Source organism: Sciurus vulgaris (assembly GCF_902686455.1).
Source record: "Sciurus vulgaris genome assembly, chromosome: X".
NCBI lineage: Eukaryota > Metazoa > Chordata > Mammalia > Rodentia > Sciuridae > Sciurus > Sciurus vulgaris.
Genome location: NC_136471.1, coordinates 40377848 through 40397278, shown reverse-complemented (window position 1 = coordinate 40397278; position 19431 = coordinate 40377848). Strand labels below are relative to the sequence as shown.

Sequence of the window (19431 nt, the reverse complement as noted above, 5' to 3'; positions counted from 1 at the left end):
ACAACCACACACTCCTACTCATTCCCACAGACACATAATTATACTTCTTAACACTCATGTACATTCACATGAATACCCTCTTACATGCCAACTCTCACTCATACCATCTCCATTTTCTCACTAGCACAATCACATTTACCAGGCACATATTCTCATCCATTTCCACTCTCCTATTTTTATACCAAAGTACCCTCACTCACACTGCTACATACATTCATACCCATGCACATGTAGTAACATGTAGTCACTTACCTGCATTTACATTGGCACACACCACAACTGACACATTCAATTCATCACAATAGTTAGTTCACATAAATACATACATGTACTCACACACAGGCAATTACTGACACTACATGTGGCAGGCAATTACTGATATGCATACTCATTTACATATTTACCCTAGCCACTTTCTCAGTTACATTGATACATTTACTTACATCAACTTCCATGCCCATTTGGTTACACGCTGTCCTGTAAACTGCCATGTACTCTTAACTCATAATCTCATATGGACACATTGATACTGATATACACTCCCTAAGATAATCACATTGACTCATATCCATTCACATTGATTCACACAAATGATTAGTGACTCACACTCTCATGTACATACTCATACTATCTGAAACTGTTACACATGCCCCCAGCACTGATTTTCTACAGTTATGCATTTTTTCAATAATATACACACCATGACACACCTAATTTTAGGTAATAATTCATAATCACAGTTGCTATTCCTTTTTTTTTCCTGCTTGCTACTAGTGCTTTCCTTACCCACTATTAAAAGTTTTTCTGCAACCAGTGGCCGTAAGAAGAATATTGTTATCATCCAGGGTGCCAGTGGGAAATAGATACTTCAAGAGGCACAGAATTTATGTTTAGGATTAAAGACACAAAGCTGAATCCCACCAATCAAGTTTTCTTTCCCCATAGTTTTCTTTTATAGATATCATCTCAAATAGAGAGCTTTAACCAATGCTGTCCAACAAAGGTGGGGTTTATTTTCTGGAAGTTTAAGACTAAACACCTAATTCCTAAGGAGAGGGGAAGGTGAAAAATATGTTTTTTTTTTTATGGAGTCTTAATAGTCACCCATGCAAAAGTGCATGGTTGTGGTTTTATGTTTATGATTTGAAATTGTCTGTTGACTACACATATGGAAAGAGCAGGCTTGCTTCCACTAGATCTCTAATCTGGTCAGGTCTACTTAATGCCCAATTGTACCTGGAACATGACATTCAAGAAAGGAAAAGAAAAGATTAATGAGCTAGCTGGGTGGCAAACTCAATTTCAACTGTCAGTATGCATATGCATAGGTGAAATTCTAGCAACTGTTATTAATAAGTTACCATAGGAGATTTCTCCATAGGCATGGGTAAAGAGAAACTGTAGGAAGTTCCCTACATCCCAACAGACTCTAGATTTCCCTGAAAAAGTAAAAAGAAGAACAAACCCAGAATTTGACAAATGGATCAGGCATCTATCTGACTCTAGAGTTGTATACCACAAGATTAAAAAACATGAGAACACCTTGTAAGGGCCTGTCTAATGCTTGGTTTCCCCTGCTGGAGATTACCTGAAGCAAAACTGAATGCAAAACATACACAAGCATACACTTGATTGTGGGTCTTGTGTGCCATGTGGAAGAACTATACTCTGGAACTTTATCCAATACTCTGACTCCCATGATTAGATTGAGAACTTTTTTGCTGGCAGAACTGACATCATAGTACTTATTTTGAATTCCTGCCTAATGGAAGGCTGGACCAAGAGCATCTACTTGTGAAATTCAATTAAGAAACCCAAAGGGGCAGGTGGGCAGGAACATTTTGTCACCATAGATCCTGTGTCTGTATTCCTCCCTCCTAATTCCGGTGACATTACCAGCCCAGATCTAGGATCTTCTATGGATTCCCAAAAACATTAGATTCAGAGAGATTCAAATATGCGAAAGACTCATACTGTGCCCTTGAGGTATTTCCATTTGTGTGGGGAAGATGAATTATCATGAAACAGAAATACAAGGCTAGAAGTCTTAGAGTCTGGGATCAGAGGGATCTTTATCATGTAATTCAGTGATCTTTGGACTCCAAAGAACTTCAAGAGCCACAAGTGATTGGGAACAGCAGTCAGGATTTTGGGAAGCCGTTTGACAAAGTAAACCTCCTTGTAGCCAGGGCTGTGCCATCTTTCCAGAAGATTGTGTAACAGAGTCCTTTGTCAAGTGAGCCATGGACTTTAGTAAGATTATTTTATTTAATTAAGCTTTAGCCGCTATCTCCTTCTAAAGATGGCCTTAGAGAAACAGCCTGGCAAGTTTACATTTGACAGTTTCTTGCTGATATTCTGAGATGTATCAAAGGCAATTTATTCAATTTACAGGACAAGCTGAATTTTAGGAAAGGAAAAGTGCAACTGCCTGGATTCACTTGAATTTACTGAGAAGCACTAAGTGAGAAGACCCAAGTCCTTGTATTTATGTTATTATTTTATAGTTTTCAGAATATTAATAACCCTTCTTCCATTATGGAAAAAGTCATTAGGAGCATCAAGTGAAAATCAACATTAAGTCTCAATTTGGCCAGTTCCTTAGTATGCAACTTGTTTGAGTAATATCTTACCCCACTTAAGAGTCAGTGTCCTCATCTGTAAAATGGGAGTTCTAATAACCTTATCAAGTTATTATGAGGATGAAATGAGATAACTTATGAAAGCATTTGGTACAATGTCTCACTTATACTCAGCATTCAACAAATGATAGATATTATTGCTATTTTTACCACAGCCATTTATATAGAACCCTGAAATAACAAGAGAGACAGTATGGTTCTCTGCAGCCAAAAACCTGATTTTCACAGGACATGCCTGTGTTTCTTTAAATCTTTATTTCTACTTAGCCACAAGCTACAGGTTAGTATTCCTCCCATCCAAGAAGATGAGTGAAAAATAGGATTAACTCATGGAGAGTTTCCTCATTTCCTGTACCACTTTAGGACACATTTATCTTGCCATGGCAGCAAAGTTTCTTACTTATGTAGAAGTTCCCTCTAGTCATACAACTTCTCCCTTGAAATCCATGAAGCCTTCAATGAAGCCACCTTCTTTTGCTGTTACAGAACTTGAGAAGAGGGGAGACTCCTGATGTTGGTATAGCCAGGAGTCAGCTTTCTAACCATAGGCACTCCTCTGCCACTGATCCTAATGTTGAATGCCTGCTTTGTGGATAGAGATTCTTCTCATTTCTAAATTTTGGTCCCCAACACCACAGTGGAGGCACAGTTCACTTACTTTGAGACCCTAAGAATAATTCATATCTAAGCAATGGTTGTGAGTACTAAGAATACAACTTGGCATGACAAAGGGAATATAAACAAGAACATTGGACTTTGAAGTCACACAGACATGGGATCGTGCAGTCCTACTCTTCCATTTACTAGGTCTATGAACTTGGGCAAGTGACTTAATACCTATTCATATCAGTTGTTTCATTTGTAGAATGGAAAATACTAATGCCTTATGTGGTGATGCAGGTTATGTGAACTTTTACATGAGTAACTTTTAGCAGAGTGCCTGTGACATGATTAGATCTCAATGAATGATGACAACTTACTTTTGGCTCGTGAAGTCTGTGGCAGTAATTGTAAACATCTTCTGTTGGTAGAATGTCTTAAATTATTTCAAAGCAGTTTCTACAATTGGATCATTGAGTCCTTAGAACCTTATATTGAAGTGGTTCCATTTTCCAGATAAAGAAATAGATTCCAAGGCCTTACAGCTTACTAATATCAGTGATAGGCTGAGCAAATACCAGCTTGGACTTAAATTTACATCTTCATTCGGCAAAGCCTTCTGAGGCTACAGTTAGCAAATAAGAGCTATTAGAACTGAGCATATTTCTTATTGTGTGTGTGTGTGTGAGAGAGTGGGGGGGAATATCTAAATGTTACCTATAATTTATCTACTAACTGAAACCTCTATGTGTTTCTTTATATCCTGTGCAATGCCCAGTATGCTGCAAGAAGACAAAAAAAGGTGACATCATAACATCACCCTCTGGAACAGGGCTGAGTAATGGCACAGTGGTACCATTCGCCACCAGAAGAAAAATCTTTCCTAATATCTTTCTTAACCGAATCATACTGTGTGGTTCAGTTCATGTTTCTCCAGTTACAGCAAATATCCAGTCTGAGAGTTGTTAAGATATACTAAAACACATCAACAGACCTCTGGTACCAGTTGGTCATTTCTTTTGGGACATGAAAATTAATGACAACAAGCTAAGTAAACTTTGGAAAAAGGATGGGAGGGCAAAAAGCAGTGCTTTTGACCTCTCTGAAACATGTGCTTCATGGCAATATATTCCTCTTGAATTGTCCTTCTGTTGGTTTCCATGACAGCATACTCTCTACCTCTTTGACCATTTTTCTCAGTGATCGGGGACTCCTCTTCCTCTTCTAGCTCCTAGATGTTGGTGTTCCCCAGAGGTCTTCTCTTCTGTCTTATTCTTTACTCTTTCTGGGTAATTGCACGTATTCCCATGCTGATGGGCTTCAAATTAAAATCTTCAGCCCATATGTCCAACTCCCCTTGGAATAATTGCACAGTGTCAAATGAATGTGTTAGGGATGCTGCTGCAATTGTACTTATTGTCTTATTCTTGCTATCTCTTCCAAAAACAATAGAATAGTAAGAGATATATTTTTCTACCACACATGAATTAAATTGTCCATCAGCTTTTTAACTTACTATGTGGAAAATACTTCTCAAAGACAAGATGCTTAAATATTTATCTTGCTTCTCACTAGACACACCTAAGTGAATTTTGAGAGAGATTTCCCATATGTCACTGTTTTCATCCTCTTGTTTTTGTATATTAACTTTCATACGTATTTTGTATTTGTGGGTATTTTGTCTTTTTAGAATTAATATGTGTTTTGTAGAATTGGTATAAAGTTTTTGATGAATTTTCTATAAAATTCATTATAAATGCTGTCCTATTTGGACAAAGACATTAGAACCATTTCTTCTTGTTCTCTTGATAATATAATACTTGCTGGTGGCCCAATGACCACTAATACAGGAGACATCTTACATAATATTTGTTATCAGCACATCAAATTCATTGTTTTTCATCACCACTCTAAGCTAGTTAGTTACTCTTATTTCACAAATAATGGAAACTGAGACACAGATCTGTTTGGAATACTGAACACCAACTAAAGTCTACAAAAACCATTAGCTTTTCTACTTTCCTCTAAACTCTTAGGATGGAAATACATTTCTTCTTAAATTTCCTTTTGGGTTTCCAAGACCAGTTAATTCCACCAGACCTGACATCACTGCCATCTGTGGCTAGTGTCCTAAATAGAGGCCCCTCTTGAACTTGCTACCCCCATTTTCCTTTTTTTTGTATTGTCTGGTGTTCTTTCTCCCCTGGCTCATTTTCTTAGTGTTGCATTGCAAAACTATTTCCATGTTGCTACCTGGGAAAGAAGTCTTTGGCCTTAGACATTTGCTACATTGTTACCTAAATAATAGTTCTAATATTAAAAACTAATCATGATGTTCCACTACTTGAACCCTTTTTATATGGACAAAAAGAGTCCAAACCCAATAGAAAAGCATGTAACACCCTTCTTAATTTATCTCTACTGATTTATCTTTCCTCTCTTGGTCTCTAATCTCTTCTGGACCATAACACACATTGTTCCTTGTGCCTGAAACATGCCATTCCCATGATTTGGTTATTTGTTCTTCCTAATTTAATTCAATCCAAATGTACTTCTGTTGAGCATTCTTCTTCAGGTGACTGGGAGTCTCTCCCTGTGTCCTTTGATAGCATGTATTTTCATCTGGACACTTAGCTGTCATGGCTTACACCCTTTACATTTTAAGTCTCTCCAAGGGAAAAGACTGTTCTTTGTTCATGTGTCACCCTAGAACCTGGTGAACTCCTACTCACCCTTCAATACCTGCTGACGTGCTATATTTTCTGACAACTCTGGGAAGCATTAGCTACCCTTCATCTACTGTCTTTTTGAAGTATCCTCTGCCTGCCTGGGCACTTAATAAACATTGTATACCTGCAATTCCAGTGACTTGGGAGGCAGAAGCAGGAGGATTACAAGTTCAAGGTCAGCCTCATCAATTTAGCAGGGCCCTAAGCAACTTAGCAAGACCCTGTCTCATAATAAAAAATAAAAAGGGCTGGGGATGTGGCTTAGTGGCCAAGCTCCCCTGGGTTCAATCCCCACTACAAAACAAAAAAACAAAAATCATTCTGTAAATGCTGAATGAATAGATAGATTTAAGATTTACGAAGTTTTAGTGATTTTTCTGAACATCACAAAATAATTCAGAAGGAGAGCTGGAATTGTTTTGGGTTTTTAAAAGACATATGAACTAAAAATCAACCTCACAAATTCAGTCTGCATAACAAGATGCAACTTAATTCTTTTTTTAAAATATATTTTTGTTTTAGTTGTAGTTGAATATAATACCTTTATTTTATTTTTATGTGGTGCTGAGGATTGAACCCAGGGCCTCATGCATACTAGGTGAGCGCTCTACCACTGAACCACAACCCCAGTCACAACTTAATTCTTGAAAGCACACAAGGAAGGAGTTTATTTTTTCAAAGGCTTATGTTCTTAATTCATTTCTCCTAAAGAGGTCAGTCCTGTTCATATATGGCTACAGTTCTAGAGAATGTCCTAGCTTGTTGTCTTACATATGTTACTTTCTTACAGAGGTTTCAGATATGTTCTCTTCTTTAAATAGCATCAAAAGTACTTTGTTCAGCAGTAATAGATGCCCAAAGCTAAGAAATTTATACATAGATTGGAATTACTATTGAATAGTAATACCTATGACAACCTACTGCTTACTAATTTTCAAATCCTGGTGAACTCCTTATGTGTTCTTCATACCCTGTTCAGTTTTTACAGCCTCTGACCCCTCTGGGAACATTAGTTACCCATTCTGTTCTGTCTCTCCAAAGAGACACATAACATGGTATTCCTATTGTAGGTATGCATGTCCCTTTCCTCACTACACTGTGACCACTTTGAAGACAGGGAGTGGTCTTTATTCATCTCTTTGTATACCCCCTACACCTGATGCCACACCTGGTACATAGGAATGTAGGTGGCATGGAGAGATAAGTCTGGGCTGTGATGCTTCTTAGAATAATACCTTATATGTTCCTTACGTGCGATAGTATGATTTATTGATACTGATTTCTCATATAATAAAGCAGCAGTCAGTTAAGGAGAGTCTTGCCCTCTTCTGAAGTACTTTAGTTCCTCTTTTTTGAAAAGCTCTCTTAATTTTGTAGTGTGCCTACCCCTACTTGTTTGATAGTTCTATTTCTTCTGTACATTTGTGTAATTTTATATATAATGTGCAGCCACAGATGAAACTGATATTCAAGCCTATAACCTCACTCAGGACTAGGCATTTATTTATTTCCTTGTGCCTATCACCTAGCATGGTGCTTGACACATGAGCACAAGGAAAGATTTGTTGTTTGAATAAATGAATGCATGCATACATTCAAATCAACCAAAATCAACAAGGATTGATATATTGTCCTGTAAAAGACAAGGTTGGGCTGAGATATGATCCTTTTTCTCTAGCTGTGGAACCTACAGACCCCTATTATTCAGCTAAGCAGAAGAGGATAGGGCATACCTAGCTAATCTGCTAACGACCGTAAAATCTGGTAGTGATTGGTTGACATGATTTAGAGTGCTGTGTCATAAGGAATTTATCAGTCTCAATCTCAAAAGAGAAGAACACTCTGAGATGAACATCATTTCATACAGTTTATATGTATATACATAATATGAACACATAGGTTCTCCCTTCCTCCCCTCCCCAATATTTTTGTCAAGATGTGTGTTCTAGGCCACCGTCCAGGTCCTACAGGAAATAATTTGAGAACTACTGATTCCTCTTCAGGACTGCTGACTCCAGGTCCTTATACCATCCTGCTTTTGCTTTTTCCACAATTTTCCTCTGAGAATACCATATGTTACTTCCTTTGAAGTGAGGGCTGGACCCTGTTATCTCAGTATGGAGACTTCCCAGGGTCACAGAAACAGTTCGGCACATATAAGTCATCTTTGTATGTGTTTGAGCACTGGGGATGCAAATCTGATCATGTGTTGGGATAGTGCTCCCGTATGAACGAGTCATGGGTCATGTCTTTTATAAGTGGACAGTAGCATCTGCAAAGAAGTATTAGTTAATGATCAACAAGGGGAGCAAGCTCCTTCACCAGTCCAATCATTAGAAAATGAAGAGCTTGTATACGTTGGTCATAGGAAGGCCATGGACAAGCCCCATACTCAATTGTGAGGTCATCTTTCAGATTAGGCTCTTCATTTCTGGAGAATTGTATTGGTGGATTATTCTCTTTTCTTATACCTGTGCCCAGTTTTCTTTAAAACAAATCATGTGTCTTTGCAGTGGTGTCAAGTATGGGGAATTTCTATAACTAGGGTCTAGTCAGTTGAATATTTATCCTCAATCATTTGTGAAGTTGGAAAATCCTGTCATGTTCCATCCTTCCTTTAGCATTTGAGGAACCCTTTTGCTGTAGATAATATTTTCCCCTTCCTTAACTACAGCTCCCAAATAAGATGCTGAAACACATGCTCAGATGTTTTTCAAAATGTGGACATGTAAACTTTGCCCCTTTGTAAGGGACAAAAGCTCCAGGAAGAGTTGCTTATTTTATGCCAGCTGGCAAGTAGTCACTTTTTTGGTGAAGTATGTGCCTTGCTAAATTGACCTAAGGTTCTAGTTTAGAAATAATACCAGATGTCAATTGCCTTCATTTAGCTCTTCTCTTCACATATGCCATGCATACCTTCCTTGTAGAAAGCCAATATGAGTACAGAGTAAGGATGATGAACCATGATTCAGACGTTGGAAAGCAGCATCCAAGCTTGTCTATGGTAAGCAGAAAGCTTACCGTAATTCAATTCAGGAACTGAATTTCTGAGGATAAATTTGGGAGAATTTGTGGACAGTTCACTGAGGTAGGTAAAGAAAGGGTATAATTATTTCCCACAACATTGCAACAGAGAGCATCTAGAACTCCAGAGATTTAACATACAGAATGCTTACTATACCTTCTCACTTGGGCTATTATTCTGCATCTAATTTGTTCCATCTGAAGGTTCCTAAGGATGTTACATTCTCTGTTTAAAATGAGGAAATATTTTATTACCACGTTCAGCTTTCTTTTTCCTACCTGTTTCTTTGAGGTATCTTTTAGAGTAATTACTTACGTTTTTTATGCTTTAAAAATCTCTACCTCTGTTCTTTGTGCATCTTATTTTCTCTTCCTAGAAGCATCAGTATTGGAAATAAGAAGCTGAAAACTATAACAATGCATTGGTTTGCAAATATAAACACACAGCAGATAATCATTAGTATTTTTCTTGGCAATAGCTCATGCAGCATATACAATGAATAATAAAGTATGGTGCTACATATATTTAGAAGCATAAGAAGTCATTTGAAAAAGACCTATTTGTTCTTCATACTGTATGCAGTATATGAGGTCTGGATGCTGGGGTGTATGTATAGATTTCCTAATTTGCCACCTGACAATTGAAATTTGCTACTATAATATTCTGGTTTATTGGACTCAATTAATGTCATGTTCCTACAGAAAACAATGGAAGTCACTCATAAAAATGTTAGCAGGGAACAGGACTACTGTAGAACCAGTCTCATTTGTTCGTATGAGTGAGAGAGATCATGAATGTATTCTATGTGACTGTGTTTGTATGTATGTCAGCAGTGAGCTATCTCTTGCATAATCTAAGATTGAAACTAGGCGGCTGTAAAAAGAGCTAGTGCCTCCCTTGCTTGTCCGGCTGCTTTTGCAAATCTGCCTAACAAGTGGCTCAGCTCCTCCTGATCAAATGATCTTAGAAATGGCTTCCCTCCATTACCCACTGTAATGGTATCTCCCTGGTGAGGCTCTCTGAAACAGCACACCCCTGTCTCTGATAGCAGAGTTCTCTTGGTGAGTGCCCAGAAGAGACAAGCTCTAAAACAAGGCCATCTAAGAATTGGTACAACCGGCCAACAAAATCTGCTGGAGTTTTATCAGTAAACCACCACGCCTTGGTCTATGGATGGAAAAAGCAATTGAAATCAGTAAGTACCAGCCTTGAAGTGGGTGGAAAAGAAAAAGTTAGACCTATTGTATGAGTATTTTAAGAGCATAAAAATTTATATATCAAGAGTGTGTACATTCATGTTCACTTAGATACACATTGTTTTAGTATAGCATATAGTGAATTGACAGGAGTTTAGAAATTTAGGGGATTCTAGTCTCTGTTATTTAACTTATTTTGTGACCCCAGGAAAGTCAATTAACCTCTATACTTTATCAATTCCTCATGTGGGATATGAGGATAGTAATTCCTTCTCCTTCATAGTATTGATGTCAGACTCAAAAAGAGAAAGACATGGAAGCTCCTTAAATATAAGAAAGTCATAAATTCAAAAAGTGAGATGTTGCTAATCAGATGTAGCTGACTTTTAAATGATGCCCCATTGCTTTTCAGTTTTACTAGTGCTGATATTTCCAAACGTGCCTTCTTGACTCAGACCCAATATAAGTAGGCATATAAGTTTATGCAACATTTATGAAAAACTTATTCATAGCTGTAACAAATGCACAGAGAGTATAAAGTTCTATTTAATTACCTCAACACCTAATGCCTGTTGGGAACAAGATACTGTACTAGGTAATATGAAGGTATACAGTTATGACTGAGGGGCTCTTACCCTCAAGGAGCTTATGATCAAGTGAGGAGAATAACATGCATAATGACTGTGCAATTTGAGACAAGATGATGGAAATGTGAAGTTGGGCCCATGGCCCAGCTCGATGGTTGGACTGCCTTTTGTAAATAATAGTCTGGGAATGGCAGTGTGGTTTCAGAGCTTCTGGGAGACCCAGACTTGGTTCATTCCCCTCCCTATAAAATGCCCTCTTTGGCATTATAAGATATTATGCGAATTAATTTCTGAAAAGACTCTCGAAATCTTCAGATGCAAGTTGCTGTAAAAATGCAGAGCAATGTCAAATGTTTTCTTTCAAACAATAAGATGTCTTTTTATTGGAAGGCTAGAGAATTTTTCTTTTCTTTTTCTTTGACAATTAAAAAGTCTAGTATATCTTCTTAATTACCTGTTGTAAGTGTCTGAGCTGACTGGTTTATTTGGTAATAATGCATCCAAGATAAAGTGGGTGTCAGCATAGACTTATTAGCAAAACATGTTTTGTTTCTCAGTCAGATCTCTACCTGAAAGCTCAGCTAGCCATCTTGAAAATGTGTGCCTTAGGATACAAGGGAGCCCTCTCCAAAAGCCAGCAGGTATAACTCTTGAATCCTTTTCTTACCACCAAAGTATAATTCAGTGCATATATCCTTCTTTTAATTAAAGCAACAACCCTGTCTTCAAATAAAAGGAACAGTCCAACATTAATGTCATTATCTAGGGAAACTTTAGCTGACTTTAAGTCTATGTTTACTTAATACCTTGAGTGTGGAGGCTGTCAACAGTTTAATCTTGATCTATAGAGCTAATTATTGTTATAAAGAATCCCTCCCCCAAATTCCAAGATTCTAGAAATTGGAAACATTCTCATGTTTTAACATGGACCAGTTTAATATACTTTTAAAATCCTAAAATCCATCTTTGTTCTTATGTGCTTGTGTCAGTTTGTCATGACAGAGCTGTCATCTCATCAGTTCAAAGTTTCTTTTGTAATATTTTTCATTGTTGATGGACAAAATAACTTTATTTATTTTATTTTTACGTGGTGCCAAGAATCAAACCCATTGCCTCATACATGCTAGGCAAGTGCTCTACCACTAAGCCACAACCCCAGCCAAATTCAAGGTTTCTTGCAACCCTATGTATATATTCAGACACATCGGGAAATCCACACATCCACACTGGAAAATTTTCCTAAGCTATATTTCAACATTCTAGTTTGATATGAAAAGGATATAAACAATGTCGATATGCTCACTAATATGTGATAATTCCCTTGTGTTGCTTAGGGGAGGTCACCTCTAGGTTCATTGTATCATGACTGTGAATCTGCCAGCCTGGGCTTTTGTTTTTGAAAGGAAGGCAGTATTCATTTGGTTTTCATTGAGAAAAATATTCAGATAAAGAGTCATTTAGGTTTTGAATGCAGACAGAATAATACAGACATGTTCTTGTTTCTGTATGTGTCTCCGATGGTATCAGATCTGACGAAAATATTTGCTTCAATTGCTTATGGCTTAATAGGTGGCCCTGCAAGTTGTAGGACTGGAATTTCTGGATTTTCATCCTTTGTATACCTGGGTAGAGTGCCTGTGGCAAGTGGGCACAGTTGGCAGTTTTGGTTGCATCTAATTCAACACATATGTCATATTATGAATTTTAGTCCTATTGGCTAGAGTATTTTCTTTTTGTTTTTTTTTTGTTTTTTTTTAGGTACACATGACAGATTATATTTTCACATTATACATACATGAAATATATCTTATTTGAATTAGGATCTCATTCTTGTGGTTGTACATGATAGTTATCATGTGTTTTTTTTGTTTTGTTTTGTTTTTGTTTTTGTTTTGTGGTGCTGGAGATTGAACCCAGGGCCTTGTGCTTGTGAGGCAGGCGCTCTACCAACTGAGCTACATCGCCAGCCTACCATGTATCTTGATGGAAATTTTCCTCTAAAATGCTTTGCTGTAAAGCTCTGTGTCAAGAAGGAAGTCAGTGAAGAACTGTGTGTGTATGTTGATGTATTCACCTGTGTATTAGTGAGCTTTCTGTTTTTGTGACAAAATACCTGAGAAAAACAACTTAAATTTAGAAGAAAGATGTATTTTGGCTCACAGTTTTGGAGGTCTCAGTCCATGGTCTGCTGGCTCCATTGTTTCTGGGTTGGTGATGAGGTAGAACATCATAGTGAAAGAGCATGTCAAAACAAAGCTGCTCACCTCCTCATGGCCAGGAAACTAAGGGACACAGACAGACAGAGAGAAAGGGACTCAGGGACAAAATATCTCCTTCAAGGACATGCCTCCAGTGACCTACTTCCTCCAACTAGGCCCCACCTCCCAATGTTTCCACTACTTCCCACTAGAACCAGGGGCTGGCAACTAAGCGTTTAGCACATGGCCTTTGGGAGACATTTCAAATTCAAACCATGACAATTTGTGCACGCATTTCCTCACACTTGCATGGAGGCCTTGGGGAAGAGAAAAAGCAGAATAGAAAAGGAAAAAGAGAAGTAATCATAGTATTCTGATAAAAGGATATTTAGGCTCCTTGGTTATCACAAAACAAAAGATTTCTTTCTTACTGCTGATGAATTTCAATTATAATTACAGAGTATTGGTAAGCCACATGAAGTCCCAAGGGCTAGATTAAAAATACATACCATTCAGAGAAATCATTTGAATATTTTCTAAAAAATATAGTAGCTAAGTATGAAATCAACTTATGAACAGATATAAACTATTGCTGGTTGTCCACTAGTATTAGCTATTTCTCCATGATGCCGAAGATCAATTTCTGAAAGTGAAATGAATGGCCTATGGCTAAATCTAATGTGCAGCTCACTTATAAGTTTTCTTTCTGTTGTAGAAGTGAACAATAATAGTTAAACTTTAAAGATAAACAGGTTTCTGATTGGGTTCCTAGAAAATAATGGTGCTTTTGTACAATTCTTGAAATAGGGCCTACAGCCGGCCCAAACAAAATAGTCCCTTTCAAGATCTTGGAAATAATGACATCATAGGCAGATTGAACCAGCAACCATTAATAGTATCCTTTGTGGAAAGCTGTCTCAGAAAAGAACCTGGTTTAGTAAATTGGTATTGTTTACAAACATAGCATAATAGAATCTCCTTTTTTTTCTACATTTGTGGGAGAGTAGGAGACCCCTTCCATTTAGGAGACAAATACGTTAGCAGTGAGGTTTCCTCGCAGGTCCCTACCCTCTCCACTGATCCATCCTTGTAAAACATTTATTCCAACTCCTTATGATCCTCTGATGAGTTAAATAGAATTGAAACAATTCCAGGTTGGTGGGAAGAATGAACTGCCATATAAGCTAGGTCCTTTGCAGATTGCCTGTGATACTGACTAGAGCATGTGTGTGGTGTGGGCCTTTTGTTTAGGAATTTCTGGTACAATATGGAAGAGTATAGTTGCGTTTTATATCCCAAGTAGTCCTTTCTTCTCTTCCTAAATTATACCTGGTCAAGTAACATCAAGGTGATCAGGCAGCCTGAAAAGAATCCGGGCATCTACCTGTTTCTTTGGTTAGAGAATGTAATTAGGAAAGAAAAAGGCCACTGTGTGGTGAGCCACACCTACTTACCAAGAACAAAGGAGCATAGAATTTTAAATTATGTAGTTGTCCTAGAACCCTGGCTGGCCAGACTCTTGTTTGCCGTATTATGCAAGATCAGCTTTGTTTTAAAGAGGTCATATGAGTTTCTGTGACTTCTGTCATCTTAAGTAATATATCATCAGAAAATGCATATCATCTAGAAAATGGTGGCTCTCTATGCCTGTGATACACATTTTTCAGAAATCTGTTTTCTAGGTATTTCTATTTAAGTGCTGAGTTCCTTTCCAGTAACTATCAAATTTCATTTAACCAAGCTATATTTTGTATATCCCAAATATGCCTCATATTTAGGAATTACTTTTCGAACCCAGAGAAGTCAATCTGGTACAAATTCTTCTCAGTGGCCAAATTGAATCCATCAGCTGCTCTGATGAAAAATAATGCCATTGGTGAAGTCAGGTTTAATCTCATTTTGTCTGTATGAAGAATGAATATAGAAGAACTAAAAGTCAAAATGCAAAAGAGAATGTAAACATATTAGCATTGGTTTCATATTCTGTTAAATATTTGTATGTACACATGCACTTCATTCTTGACATCATAGGTATACCTACTTTGGAAAACATGAGGCTTATCAAATTGCAGGTAGTGATAAAGCATTTATTACTGAGTACTTTCACTTTTGTGATGACTGAAAAAATTCAGAATTGGTCTTAATTAAGATAATGCAAGATATTGCAAGTCAAAAGGAAAGAAATGAAAAGAGAAATTGTGTCCAAATCAAGATCAAGTCCACCATTGTTAGTTGGTAGCCACCTGTGCAGAAGGAGAAGATATTAATTAATACTGACCTATTTCTGAGTAATTGCAGACTATGTATTTGAGTGAATTTAAAACATAGCTAATTTTTAAAAATTCTCCACATAGCATTATGTAACTTAGTTCTGACTACTGAAAATAAAACACATTGGACCATTAAAGGGCTAAAGTGAAGATTGAGAGATGTGTGATTCTTTCTCATTTCAATAGTTAGTGAAGAGACCCTTGCTTTTATTATTCTTGTATCTAGGTTCATTTCTAGTAAATGTCAGAATAAAGTGATGTGCTAGGTTGCATTTGGAGAGTTCTTTTGTTCCTAAATTAGTGCAGGGTAGTACTTGATAAATTTAGAGAGATTTCATTGTAATGGGATTTGACTTCCCTTGTATTCAAACTAGGGATTCTCTTGGAAGGGATTCTTAGCACTTGACTTGTGCTGGCAAGTGTCAAAGTATAATGGAAGGACTTGAATTGGAGTTGGAAAACACCTGAAGAAAAACTCCTTGCTCAGTTCATGCTTTTCCAGTTCATTTCATCCTCCCAGTAGAATGAAACCTGAGTGTACTCAAACTTAGACTCAAAATGCAAAGAATAATGAAGTTGGGGCTAGGGTTGTAGCAGTGGCAGAGCACCTGCCTAGCACATGTGAGGTACTGGGTTTGACCCTCACTCAGCACTACATAAAAAATAAATAAATAAAAAAGGTATTTTAAAAATAATGAAGTTAAGAGCAAATAAATTTCTAAAACAAGACTGAATCTTACAATCCAATTGCTTCTGTCAACTCCCTGTTGTTCCTTGTTTTAAGATATAAAATGTAACAGGAAGTAAGGTTATAACGTCTTTTCAGGATGTGCCCTCTCCTCTGTGTCTCCTTTTTTTTTTCATGGTGACATTCAGTCTACTTTCATCTTTTTCCTGCTTGGGAAAAGATGGGGCATTTTTTGCCCTACCAGTACATCCCAACTCTGGTGAAAGTACCAATTTCTGAGTTTATCTCACTATAAATACAGCAGAGTACATTTTGTAAATCAGGTACACACAGGAAAGAAACAGACACTAAGGCCATCCTGATGTAAAAGCAGCTAACAGATCATGGTTGTGGGCCATTAAAAATCAACAATCAAACCTGTGTCAGTTCCAAACTCTGAGAAGTTTGTGCCTCTTGCCCATTATGATCATGAAGATGGAATCTTTAAAGAAAGGTTTAAAGTGGTTCATTAAGAGACCAGACAGCAGAAAATACTTTCCTTGTGGAAAAAGCAAAGGACCTTATGTGTTTGTGTATACATGTTGAAAAGTCATTAAGTATTACTTTCATTTTCCTCATTTGGAGATTATATTGTTGGTTTCTGGGGAGGCAAATTTCTTCCCTCCTGAGGAGAAATCCTTCAAGTTGATCCATGTAAAATCTGAGAAAACATGAGACCAAGACTGTTGTTTCTAAACTGTTAGAACCTCCATATTTACTACATTTGGTTTAGAATTATCTTTCCTTAATTCCTATTTCTTCCTGCTTGTCTTTAGGAGCTGTGAAATCAGTTGTACCTGAAAATGTCTGACGGTCTGGATAATGAAGAGAAACCCCCAGCTCCCCCTTTGAGGATGAATAGTAACAACCGGGATTCTTCAGCACTCAACCACAGCTCCAAACCACTTCCCATGGCCCCTGAAGAGAAGAATAAGAAAGCCAGGCTTCGCTCTATCTTCCCAGGAGGAGGGGATAAAAGTAAAGTATCAGTGGTCGGGCATTGAAAAGGGGCTAGTTTATTCTTTCATTGTCACTTTCTTTCTCATGTAGTCATTTCTTAAGCTGGCTGTTCAGGCCTTCCTGATGTTTATATCTACATCTTCCGAGGTTGCATTTTGTCAGAGGATCATGTTTGATTGACTTATTGTGGGTTGACAGAAAATATATGTATGCTGTGTTTGCTTTTTAGATAAAATTGAATTCATAGAGTTAAGTCATGGGGAACCATAGCGACAATACTGTCTTGAATATATAAACAGTGACTTCATGAAAACTTAGACTAGAATTTAAAATAATACCTTCATAACTGTAAGTTGTCCTTTTTGAAAATTTGAGTATAGATTGTTTTACTTCTATATATGATTTGGTAACTGAAGATTTTGAATTGAGTATATGGGAGTCAGTTCAAGTCACCACAGTGTTGTCTGTGTGACTATATCACAAGGTGGGAAGAAACTGAGTCATTTGTTTCTTCTTATGATCTTCTACCATTGGTCTCCTACACAATCAGCTTCATGTGCACTAAGTATCATGACAATATATTATCATTTATCCACGTGGTGTTCATAATACCATTTTGGTGCTTAAACATCATATGCTAAACATTTGTGACACTTGGGGATGTAAAATTCCTAGTAAATAACTGTCAGGTAGTATTAGTTATCATAAAGCTGGAACATGGCTTCCATAGGTGTGATTATTGAGGTGGATGTGAGTGAAGCAGATACAAGGCCACTGGCATCACAGAAAGTGGCCAAAAGGGTAAGAAAGATGATATCTTTTAGAAGAGAAAAGGGAAAACCTGCTTTTTCAATGTAAAACAAATAGCTTTGTAGGTTGATTATATGGTATTAGTGAATCAACAATGGATGTCATAAGGACAACTGAAACTCTTATCATATGTCTGTAAGATGCTTTATCCCCTTTACCTGAAAGATGGAAAAGAGAAATGACATTAAACCTCTGATTTGAAGATAAGCAAAATACTTTCCATGGAAGGGATCTGTGACCACATAAGAGGCCTTTTTAAAGATATATTTGCAGACCCTGAAGTGAATCTGGAAAAATTTTTTTGCTGGGAATAAGGAATGGTTTGAAGATTAAAGGTATGTCATCACCTAGAGATCAAGTCTTGTGTGACACTTGTGCCAAAGAAAGGCTCTTCTATCTTCTTGTATCTGTTGCAACTGCAGAAAGTGATTGAGGAAGGGAATTATGTGCCTGCTCAAATCCTTTGGTATTATTGAAATTGGAGTTCTTTGGGAGTCCTTGAATAGTTCTGCTTTCCATTTAGAAGAGCAAGAACCAACTGATGCTGACATGAGGTTAGCAAAAACAGAGGCTGGCATTTCGGTTTTGTGCCAGTATTCAGGTGATCTCATGGTGAAGCCATTTCTGCTGTACAGATTTCAGGGGAAACAGTTGAGCCAAGTTTCCAGTGTGCTGGAATGCAAACAGAAGAGCCTGGATGACTCTTACTCCCCTCTAGGAATAGTTCGAACAGTGATTTTTTTGTAGAAATTCAAGACTGCTTAAAAGAAAAAAAATCATGAATATAAAGTTCTGCTGATTCTTCATACTCCATGTGGCCCACATGTGTTTGCCAATGCTAATCTTAGTGTACACATTGTCTTTGTAACTAGCCATATCTCAGATCCTGGAGCCCTTAGATCAGCCTTCAAGCACACATGCTAAACCAATATGCATGAGATTTATATACTATCACTAATGCTGTGTTCTTAATTTAAAAAAAGACATTAAATAGTTCAAAAGAGCCTGCCATTAACAGAAAATGGGAGAAGATTTGACCAAAGGCAGTGAATTATTTTTCAATGATCCATCCAAAGACAAAATTAAGGGATCAAGAAGAATCTATGGACAAGGATACACATGTGGCACAGGAGAAATCACTGACTAAAGATGAATTTAACCTGTTTATACTAATTCAGATTATGTGAGTCTGCTATAGTATGATCCTCAGGAAGTCAGCAGTACCCCAGAGGTGGTTATCATACGTGACAATGAAGATAATTTGGTGGTTGTGAGATTAGAGACAGAGGCAGTTGTAAACAACAGGAGCAGGTCTTTTAGGACAACATTAAATATTCTTCCGGATAGTAATGAAAATTGGTACCTTTACATGTCATAGCTTACCTGTCAAAAGCCTGAGTGATTTAGCAGAATTCTATAAGTAGGTGCTATGATAACTTCAAAAACAATCACATTAGACAGAATCCACCTTCAACAGAACTTAAATTATCAAGTACCATTTAATACCATTGCTGAACAGTGAACAAGCTACCTCAGACAAAGATGAACCATTTAACTGAACACTAAAAACAAGTGCTAAGAGTGTTTTATAAAGATCATACTGGGAAGAAAGCAATGCAAGAAAAGTCTAAGTCATCAAGTTATTCCATTTAAATACCCTTACTGGACAGCTGATAAATTGCCTTCA

The 19431-nt window shown here is 37.3% G+C and overlaps 1 protein-coding gene across 9 annotated transcripts in view; it reads left to right on the top strand.

The window, feature by feature from the left end:
* Positions 1 to 19431, top strand: part of PAK3 (p21 (RAC1) activated kinase 3) — a 261916-nt gene that overhangs the window by 144996 nt on the left and 97489 nt on the right. For 3 of the 9 annotated variants that reach the window (XM_079124853.1, XM_079124846.1, XM_079124854.1), the window contains exons 4-6: positions 10048 to 10191; positions 11337 to 11420; positions 16751 to 16952. In XM_079124853.1, coding sequence (XP_078980979.1) covers positions 16778 to 16952 — 175 coding nt within the window. In that variant the 5' untranslated portion in view covers positions 10048 to 10191; positions 11337 to 11420; positions 16751 to 16777. Of the gene's footprint in view, positions 1 to 7595; positions 10192 to 11336; positions 11421 to 16750; positions 16953 to 19431 lie in introns of those variants that run through there. The other 6 variants (XM_079124852.1, XM_079124851.1, XM_079124849.1 and 3 more) reach the window with 4 other exon arrangements.